This window comes from Alligator sinensis, unplaced genomic scaffold, assembly GCF_000455745.1.
Source record: "Alligator sinensis unplaced genomic scaffold, ASM45574v1 scaffold559_2, whole genome shotgun sequence".
Classification (NCBI taxonomy): domain Eukaryota; kingdom Metazoa; phylum Chordata; order Crocodylia; family Alligatoridae; genus Alligator; species Alligator sinensis.
In genome coordinates this window covers 1,377,307-1,388,265 of record NW_005842046.1, presented here as the reverse complement: position 1 = coordinate 1,388,265, position 10,959 = coordinate 1,377,307, and the positions used below count along the sequence as shown (strand labels likewise).

Below are 10,959 nucleotides of genomic sequence, written 5' to 3'. Positions count from 1 at the left end.
TGATTTACTTCTCACGCTGGCAAGCATTTCTGTTTCCCCACCCCCTCCTCCTCACTGTGTGCACCATGGGATGTTTGGCTTTTTTTGTTTGCTTGTTAATTGAGCATAAACCGTTTATTTTTTCTTCACGACAGCAGTATGGTTTGTGAAATAGAGCTTATTAGTAACCTTGTGCTCGTTCTGCCTTTAGACTTAATGACAGGTTGTTTCCTTAATCCGCTGGACATTCCCTACCAGATTATAACCATTGGGAAGGAAGTCACTTTTGGTTCTAAGCTTCTTAATTGTTTGTTTAAACTGTAGGGGAGTTTTTAGATCTTACCTTACAGATTTATGAAGTCTTTTGTTAAAAGCTGTTCAATGATATTAGTATTGATTCATTTAACAAAATCATAGCAAGATGGAAAATAACTGTTTTGGTCAGCTGATCTGTCGTCTTACCAGTACAGGAATGTGCATTTCTCATACTCTTTGTATTATCTAATTTAAGTATCCCACTGCCCTAGAATTTTGAAGCATATGTCGGTGCAACCGAGGAATAAAAAATGCAGTAATGAAGTAGGGACAGGGGCAATGGGAACTTGCTTATATGCCAAGTAACAGTTTCATTGAGCAGGAAGGGAGGGAACTATACAGAATTGTTTGTTTATTTCTTTACTATACTTCTTCTTTTATTTTCATCCAGCCCTGCCAGATGTTATATCAAGTTTGCCATGAGGTAGTCGAAAGGTTTATACAGTATGGAATTCTTTTGGTGGCTGAGGTAAGGTGATGGAGATATTAAACTTGTTTTTTGTTCTCATCTTAGCCTGGAATCCTTGGCTCTTTACTAGCTGTAAGAGTTGCGTTAAGTTCTAATTTATCACTTGATATATAGAAAAATTAAGGAAACCCTGAAGTGAAATGTCTCCACTTCCTAAGAACAAGGTATTTTTGGTACAATCTCATTCTGATGATGTGGATGATGTTATTCATAGGTCCAGGAAGCCCTTAACATTAATTCTGAATGTGAGGAATATTTTACAGTACTTCTTTAGAGTGATTTGATACATGAGCCTTTGTAAATTTGAGCCACTCTGGGCGTGTCTACATGTGTATTTACGCACTCCTAAATTTCACTTGCCTTTGCTTAAGGTGCATTAAGGCGATTTAGGTGCATGTCTACATGTGAACATGCTAACGTGCATTAAGGCACGTTAAATTTAGGTGCAAATAGCTAAGTCGCATTAGTGCACGTGCAGATGCGCTGTGACATTAACGTGATATCCTGGTATATTCCTGGGGCTAAAGGACGGGAGGCTCAGAATATGTTTGCTTCCCTTGCTCTTCTGTGTGGTATAGATGCACCTTGGCTGGTCCCATGCATGAGGGCAGTACGTTCTTAGCTTCCAGATTTATGCCCAAAGGCTCCATTAACCAAACTATTTTTATTAACTAAAAGTGACTGACAATTTTGCATTTTTCTAACCTGTCAGAATTGAGTCATGGCACCACAACTATTTTAAATTTGGAAACATAACACATATCTGACCACTTTTTTTCTGCAGTTCTCCAGTCTGTAAGGAAACAGGATCAACATCCTCTTTTTGATGGCCTTTGGTCTGTTCTTTCCATTTGTGCCTCTTGTTCTTCTTCTCCTCATGTATCTACACCACATTTGACAGCCTTTTGTTCTGTCCCAGGTTCATTTTTAGCATCACATAGTTGCATGGGTAACACTCAAGTTTGAACCATCTCTCAACTTAACTATCTAATATCAGATTCCTTGTGGTGTCTTTAATCCCTGTCTATTTACTGTGCAAAACATCCTTAATACCCTGTATTCTGACCAGCCATTAGGGAGTTTTACTGAAAGCATCTTGCTTACAATTAACACTTAATCCTGCAGGAAGCTGTGCTAGTTCTGGCACTGATTTTGTGATCCTGTTGCCATCACCCTTTGTTTTTATTCTCTGGTGTGTTCTATCGCAGTTTCATCCTTGTGCCATAACATCGAGTAGGCTCTTCCCTGATCCAGTCCTTTTACTGACCTTTGGGTGCACGCTGCCCCGAAAGCTAAAATAATGGTGACACGCATCATCCCTCTGGGTTCTTATAGTAGACCCCTTAGTGTGGTATCTGAATGCTAGAAAAAGAGAATATTGTTCCCATCATCAGATTTCTTAGACTAAAACAGCACCATTTCAATTGTCTCCTGTTTCTTTTATGCGGGCTTTTGTATTGCTGTTCCTGGCATTGAATTTTTGGATGTTTTTACTCATTTTTTTTGGTGCTTCCCTTGACCAAAATGAGAACAGACTCTTCTACCTTAGCATCTTTGTTTACTGTATCAGTTCAGACATGTTGATATCCTTATCTCTTGACTGTTCTGTGCAATTGTCCTAATATAATCTCTCGACCTATTAGATCTGCCACTTTCTGAAAGGTATCCTCATTACTGTCTCCAAGCCACTCCACTACTTTTTAAATGTGTTTTATGCTCACATTTTCTATTCTGGTGCTTTCAGTCTTCATCAGACATATAGATAGTGTACCTACCGTGGTTATATTACTTACTTTTCTGCAAAACCCACGTGCTGTCTTGCCCTGTGCGTTTCTCCTTAATTCACTCAGCAAGGCCACTGTATAGTGTAAATATTTTTTATCGACTAGAAGAAAAGGATACAGATGTTGATTTCCAATTTATTTTGCTGTCAGCAGCAAATTGTGAAAAGCGTATTGTTCCCTACAGTTTTGGATATATTTTCTTGGTACTTTTTAAGCCTTATCTCTCAGAGAGACTTCTACTTTAGCATCTTTTGATTATTACATTTGATTTCTTTACGGTGGATACCATAAAATATACATAAATTTCCTAGTCAGTTGAACTTGCTAGTGCTATTTGTACGTTTTCATGGTTCCTTTTCCCGTTTTATTCCAGTGCCTCCTCTATTGTCCATTATGAGCTGAAACATTCCTTACATAACATTTTTTTTTTTTTCCAGTTCTTTTTTTCCCTTTTCTGCTGCTTTTGTTGCTTCTCTCAGGTAAATCTGGGCTTTAATCACGCTTTTCAGCATAAGAATTGTTGTGGAGTCTGTCTCCATATACTTGTCACTCATTAGATCTTAAAGCATTTTTCAAACAAATGTGAGTGTAAAACATTGGGATTGAAATTACTTTTTTCTCTTGAACATGTGCTTAACATTTCCAGGGGTTTGTATCTGAGGATATAAAATATCAGTTGTTTTCCATACTATGTCCTCTCAATTGGCTATTTATCAACATACTGATCCTTGGATACTTTTGACTTGTATTGTACCTCACTAGGTTACCTCTTCATGTACCTACAGAGTATGTCACCTTGTTAAAATGCGCTTTTTTTTGCTAGGACAGGTTTTCAGTGTTTCAGCATGAATTTCTTCAAAAGCTCCTCCTACACTGTTAAATTTCAGCCATTTCCATCATCGCCTAAAGCTCTTCCAGGGTCATTTAACTTAATCGGCTCCTTAACTCACTTTTCTCATTTACTTTGGATATCTTCAGTCCTTTTCTTGACACCAGGATCTGCTTCTAAATTGTATCGATCTTATACAAGCCCTCCAATTATTTTACCAGCCTTTGTAAAAATTTCATGTCAGTGAGTATAATGCTCTTTAACACAAGAACAACACAACTGCCTACAGATTTGAGACTATTTAGTCTCAAAAAAATCTGAAACCCCTTCTTGTTGCAGGTAGACATTTTCTTGCTTAAGTACAAGAGTTGATCTACAACTGACATCATGCCTTTCTAAGTCAGTAAAATGCCCATTTCTCTATGCAGCCAGCTTCAGTTAAGGGTACATTATTAGGAAATGTAAGATACAGCAGTTCAGTCTAAATGAATTGCAAAAAAAATCAGCAGTGTTAACAACAGAACCAAAGGAAGCCTATCCTCTGAGATTATATTTTTGGTTAATACAATTGCATAAGAATGCATTGTGTATAGTGTTAATGCAGTGTATTCAGAGTCATAAGAAGGCTGCTGCACTTCACAGTATAATCTGGACATACTGCTTTGTCAGAAGTTACCCAGCTAAAAACCTTAGTGTCTTATGGCAGCTCATTTACTTGTTTGCATGTCTTCATTTTTTGGATGTCTAAATATGTCCCTGTCCTAGTTCTATGTTAAAGAAAAAGTCTTAAAAATTAGGGAAATTATGAAATCTCCCCAGTCCCTCACCTTTTCAGAAGTATAAAGATCACTTCACTGAAAGCATTGCCAAACATGCATCCCATCTAAAGCTAGAGGAAGAATACACTAGCATGCTCTGATGATCAGCACAGAGACTGCAAACAGGCAAGTAAGTTAGAGTCGAGACTTCCTCTGAAAATGCATTGCCATGTTAGACCTGAATGCTACCTGCTCAAGTAGATGTGATACACTGTACAGAGAGATGTTGTATCTCAGGTAGGCAGGATTCAAACCATTTAGATTAAAATCAACTCTTGGAGTTTTCAGCTACTGCAAAGCTAAGAGATGGTTGTAATTACTACTTGCAAGCTTATGGCTGTGTTCTGTACTAGCTGAATTTCCAAAGTGGTCTGCATATATAGCAGCATGTAAGTCCAGTTCAGCATTTCATCCTTGAGTTGATAGTTATGGGCAATTGTTACAAAGTCCATGTCCAAATAAACTCTTAACCTCCCACCTAAACACAGAGGAAGGACAAGTCTTAGTTTTTTTTGGTACTTGGAATTGCCAGAGCAAGTTGGATGGGGCACCTTTTCCATTCAGAGGAGCAAAAACAACCTTCCACGTACCTTAGTCTGGTCTCAATAGTATCTCAGCCAGCTATTTCTTGTTGCACTATCCAGTGCATTAAGGACTTACAAGTCACCAAACTGACTGGGCCATGTACGATTTAAGAGTCAGAGTTTGTTTTTCTGTGTATTTACCCCTTTGTCCTTCTGAATTTTAGCAGGATGATCAGGAGGATCTTAGCCCAAGTCTTACAGAGCAGCAATGGGATAAAAAACTTCCTGAACCTTTGTCTTGGAGGAGTGATGAGGAGGATGAAGATAGTGACTTCGGAGAAGAACAAAGGGACTGTTATCTCAAGGTACCGTATTTAAGGTTATCAACAAGTGCGAGGCATGTTTTTAGAGTTAAAGTTAAGTAACTCTCAGCTTATCAGTTCAGTTGGGGGAAAATAATAAGATTTCTCTTTCTGATCATTCCCAGCATTAAAGTCAGCAATAGTCTGCTACAATCAGTAAAACCTCCTTTTTTCCCTGAAAAAGACCAGCTCTCTGAGGAAACTTCAGATAATCTGCTGGCAAAGTCTACATAACTTGGGGTGGAATGGCCAGTGTGGTGAAAGCTGCTACAGGCTTTAGTATCCCAAAGGGTCCTAAAGATTGTACTATATTACTAATAACACATGCACCAAAGGTGGGCATACACTGTTAGTGTGTATTTTTCTGATTCGTGGTGTGTTATTCCATAAGTATACTGTATTTTTATGGTGTGTATGTATGTGTGTACACAAAGTAATTAGTGACCCAAACCATCCCTGAAAATAAGGTTTCCGGTTACAAATACCACTGCATACATCCTGGCTAGAAACCTGATTCCGTTGTTTATTGGAAAATAAATTATTAATTTTCTTGTTGACCTAACGGAAGTACAGTTGAGATATTAGTACATGGAAGCCAGCACTCATCTCTAAAAGAATGAAATGTGATTGTGCTATTTATTGCGAAGCATAATGGCCTCTTTAACTGTTTTTAACTAGTAAAATAATATTACGCAGTTAATGGCCTGAGGAGGGTGGGGAATGTGTGTGACTATATGTGTGTTTTGTAGAGGGGTTTTCTTTATGTTTAAACATCTGCGTTTTCATTTACAGTAATAATGAGCAGTCATATTTCATGTACTGTCTCCCAGAATTCCTAGTGACTGGCTATAACCCACCCATGTATACTATTTTGGTGTTTAGTGTATCTCTGTTCACCTTTTCACTTCTGCCAGCTTCATTCACATGTGTTGCCATTGCCTCTACTTAGGTGAGCCAGTCTCAGGAACACCAGCAGTACATCACCTTCCTGCAAAGGCTGTTGGGGCCTTTATTGGAGGCGTACAGCTCTGCTGCTGCCTTTATCCACAGCTTTAGCGGCCCCGTATCAGAAAGGGAGTATCTACAAAAGCTACACAAATACTTAATAAGCAGGACAGAGAAAAATGTTGCGATGTATGGTAAGTCTGACACCATCTCCCTGAAAAAAACGAGTCATGATTTCATTTGTTGATTTTATTTCTATCATTCCTCATTACATCAGTGTCCCAAATGTAACCACAAATGTTTTCTCCCCTACCATCTCATAGCTGAGAGTGCTACCTATTGCCTTGTGAAAAATGCTGTGAAAGTCTTCAAGGATATGGGGGTAAGTGTTTTATAGTCAAAACTTGATACAGCAGAATCCATTCAAAGGTGACCTAATAAAATCCAGACTGACTGCCCAGGAATCCTGTGCAATGACGGGCTTTAGTTCTGCATTTTCTTGCGTACTTCACGCCCCCAAATAAGACATGCATCTTGTTTTTGAAAGGCAGAAAGTAGAAAAGAGTTATATCTGACTGTTTGCACTAGAGAAAGTCCTGGAAAAATAGGCTGCAAGCAACACACTTAGTCTTTTTGGCAGGGTCAGTCATGCTGAGTTGTGTCCCAGCACAGCTAATCCAATTGATGGGCAGTGACCAACATTGCCTGGGGCCATTGTCCTGTAGGATTGGGACTCTGAATCCCCAGAACTTCCTGTCCAGGTGGCTGGGGCGGAAGTATAAACCGCACCATAAATGAACAGACATCCGCTGCAAAAAGTGCACAAACAATTACTGTACTAGAAATGTTGGTCATATGTGATGCAACAAGGAACAAGGGTGTTAGTTTGGATTTTGTGCCACCATAAAAAAATGTATGCTGGCACAAAAGTAGCATCTGTTTGCAGCCAGTGTCCAGGAAGCCTGTCATCTTTGGAGATTCCCATTCTATAGATTTTTTAGGGCTTCAGGAGAAGGGTAACATTGCCCTTACCGCTGCTGAGAAAAATGACAAGAAGTGAGAAACTTCCATGGTGGACTGTGGTGCTGCCATGTCTTGGTCGATGAGATGGTGCGAAAGCTAGTAGACCATCCCTGTGAACCTCAAATTTCAAGGGAAAATCATGATAGAATTGGTCTCTTGCATAACTGGTGCATGTAGGACATCTGAAATGATCTCTAACACCTTGAATTGTGAACTGTCTGTCTGGATTTTCCACAGCAGTATTTTTGTCTACTGCTGTGCAATCTTATGGACTTCCTGAGTGTAAGATAAAGACCTTTTTTCCCCCTATTTTGAAAGTTTGAGTTTAGGCAAAAGAATACTAAGTAAGAGTTATTAAACACCTTTCAAGTCTTTGGTCCTGATTTCTTGAGTTTTAAATGAGCTAGTGGAATGAAGGCAAGTTTCTAGAGACTGTTAAATGCACTTTGGGAAGCTGCTTTTATGAAAGCATTCATCAAACCTAGCATATTGCAGTGCTGTTTGGATAATGGTACTAGGTGACATCTGTTCTTGCATCTGCTCGTAGCATTTAATTCAAACACTTGTTTTTAAAATAGACAACTGAGTTTGAATTACACATTGCCTTCAATCACATTGTATCCCATAACAGCTGTGAGTACTAGTCTGATTATCATACACTGCACGCTTTTCCACAAAGAGTTTCTCATAAACAAGGTGCTTGCAAATGGAGAACAAAAAAGTCCTGCCTGCCAAGGTTTTCCTTACAGGAGACATTGCAGTTTGTTTTTGAATTCCATCATTTTTTAATACTTCTGTTGGGTATTTCACTGGTCAAATCAAGCTTGGTCAATTGACCAGTCAAATATCAATTAAAAATTGTAAAAAAAATGCCAGTAGGTCCAAATAAGACATAGAAAAAGGAACAAACTTTCCATTAAGAAGTGTGTCAAAAAACAACAAAAAAAATATTTCTGTCAAGAAAACTACAAAAAAGTAGTGGTTTTTTTTGTAAAATTGCTATAATCTTTGACTGGTCAAAAAATATATAGCCAATTGACCTAGTCAGTCGACAGTATTTGACCCATCGGCTGACTGGCTTGCCAACTCTAGTTTCAGTTGACTAATGTTAATGCTCCCTTGCTCAGAAAGAATCTTTCAAAAGATGGGTTTTTCCAGACCTTTCTTCCAAATTACAGCTTCTCTCTGTGTCAAACTTCCTCTTTCTTCCATGCTGTTTTATGCCTCAATGATAAGCGGACTCAAAAGATATCTAGAAGACTGTCAGCTCTTGTGCTAGAAAGAGAGAAAAATCCATATCATTTGCTATAGTGTATGCTTGATTGTAGTGAGCAGCTGTTGTAAGATAGCTCATAAACTTCTCTACATTCTCCATTACAAATAATAAGGGACTTTGCTTGAAGGTGTTCAGTAACATCCATGTCTTTGTTCCTATGCTTTAGGTTTTCAAGGAGACCAGACAAAGGAGGGAGACTATTTTGGAACTGAGCAGTACTTTCCTACCTCAGCACAACCGACAAAAGCTGCTGGAATTCATTTTGAGCTTTGTTGTACTGTAAACCACATTTAGTATCTTTTGCTAGTGAAGTGGAAACAGGTTTGGAGACTGTTGCAGAGCCTGAGGGCATTCAGAGTGTAAGGTGCGACTGGTTTGGTAAGGCCTTATCTGACTTGAATCACTGGAAGACAAGTGCCTTCTTAGATGTGTGGATTTCTTACAGTCCCAATCCAGTTATAATTCAGTTACGCACAGATGACACTTTGGATACAAGTGATTAACCATGTTTGCAAAAAATAAAAATAAAAAAAATATCAGACTAAAGCTAGAAAACTGGAATTTTATCAGTGTTACATTTTGCATAACTACTTTTAAAAATTGACTGTGACAGATGCACAAATGCAGATAATTGTGATCTAACCCTGAGAACTTGAGTTTAGTGGAAACGCTGCTTCTGACATCATCAAGTAATCCCCATTTCAGCCCAGTTTATTGTTTAAAGTAAATGGTTTATAAAGATTTGCATAGTCCATGTATACTCTGTGGGGAAAAAGCCATAGTTTTTCATAAATGTTAGAATGTAACATAAATGCCAAAATCCTAATGAGAATAACAGGTATGGACACTTGAGAATAATAGTCAGTTGAATAGCAGATGATTGTAAAATGATCTGTTACTGGACACACACTAGCACTATTCAGTCTGCATAGTGCAATAGTAAATTGCATTAATCTCTGTTATCATGATAGAACAGAGTAGTAGCATTTTTTATCATGGGTTGTTGTTCTAACCTTTGATAGAAATAAGAAAATAATTTTCCTAAAACATGAATGTATTCTAACCATTTAGATTTTGTATTTACTACAAAAAGATAAGAAGACATTGATGTTTTTAGATAATACTGTGACAGATTTTATGTTTTTGAATTAGAGTATTTTAAGAGTGAGAGATGAACTATCAGGTTCTTAGTGCGTATTACTTACTGGATGGCATTGTATTGTGTGAAGGTCTTTTCATTTTGACTGTAAAAAAATCAGCAATAACATGGCAATCTTGCAGAATTGAATTCTCCAACCCCTGTTAAACTCCAGAAGAGCATATTCCCATGCTGCCTTTTGCTGCTGAGCCGATTTAGCTTGTGATGCACTGGCAACCTTTGCTAAAACACGCATTTTTTGATGGTGACCCAGTTTGGGCTTTGAAATGTTCATTAAGGGGTTCTGTCTTTTAACACAAGAACACCCTGGTCTTGCAGCCTGCTGTTTGAGCAGAGGTTCATTCGCATCCAGAGCCCTTGTGGGCATCAGTTTTAACTCTATGCTGGCACATATCAGATTGCAAGCTGCGATCTTGCACTTTCGCTCACTCGATACGAGTTGAAGCAATAAGTCTGAGAGGCACAAAGCCAGTTTGCTTGTGAAATGTGTGTTTCCTCATTTGATTTTTCTGGCTCCTGAGAGAAATCAAACATTTCTGCCCCAGTAATGTTTCATGTGATTGTTCCATCTCATCCTTGCAGGTAAAACAAACACTACAGTTATGAAAATCCATGTTGTTTAATTTAATGTTGGAAGAGACTACCTGAATGACAGGCTTTGCACAGTCACTGCTATATGCAATTTGAGTCTGCATTCAGAGTAGATTGTGTTTAACTGTACATTTATTAACAAAAATATTTCTGTGAATTGACTGGTTAAATGCTATTAACAGTTGAAAGTTGCAGTGTATGGTTTGTTAGCAGCATCACTTACCACTGTGAGGCATTGCATGTGTGCTGTCACTAAACCAGGTGCTCTTCAACATTTAAAAGAAAAGAATCAGAACCAAAGTTGCATCAACACAGGGAAGGAAACTGACCATAAAATTGCTTTTGCTTTTACGTCCTTTGCCGTCTCCAGCAGGATAGCCGGGTTTTTTCTACTAAAATTGACCAGCTGTTTTAGAGAGCAATTTCATCTTATCCGAGTAATCGTGCATTGTTTCGTAACCAGATGTACTCTCTCCATAGCAATTGTTAAGGTGGCTGATGACTTCCACTTAAAGTCAACCAAGACTAGGTGCTTGTAAATCTATAACGTCTCATAGTTTACTGCACTTCAGTAAATTTTGAAGTGTATATAATAGTAGTGTGTGTATAAAATAAACTGAAAAATAAAACCCAAGCAATATGAAGCAAATGAAACTAGGTTTTAATGACAATATTCTGCCTAATTGAGAGATACTAGATAGAAGATCCAGGAGCTAGCTTGGAGACCTGAATGTAATTGCTAAATGTTACAACAGAAGACAGTTTATCTGTTAGACTATGAAAAACTGGCTTATCTAAGGCAGTGAGTGGGTGGTATAATATGCATGTAAATAAATATTAATATTTGTCATACACCGAGGGAGGGTATGCCTTTAAAACTAGTAT

The 10,959-nt window shown here is 38.2% G+C and overlaps 1 protein-coding gene across 4 annotated transcripts in view; it reads left to right on the top strand.

Moving 5' to 3' along the window:
• The window catches only part of GPAM (glycerol-3-phosphate acyltransferase, mitochondrial), a 37,985-nt gene extending 27,032 nt beyond the window's left edge, over nucleotides 1–10,953 (top strand). For all 4 annotated transcript variants that reach the window (XM_025203198.1, XM_025203199.1, XM_014519540.2 and 1 more), the window contains exons 16-20: nucleotides 686–763; nucleotides 4,943–5,083; nucleotides 6,030–6,219; nucleotides 6,349–6,407; nucleotides 8,491–10,953. In XM_025203198.1, the coding sequence (XP_025058983.1) occupies nucleotides 686–763; nucleotides 4,943–5,083; nucleotides 6,030–6,219; nucleotides 6,349–6,407; nucleotides 8,491–8,607 (585 nt within the window). In that variant the 3' untranslated portion in view covers nucleotides 8,608–10,953. The remainder of the gene's footprint in view (nucleotides 1–685; nucleotides 764–4,942; nucleotides 5,084–6,029; nucleotides 6,220–6,348; nucleotides 6,408–8,490) is intronic.
• Nucleotides 10,954–10,959: the final 6 nt, after the last annotated feature.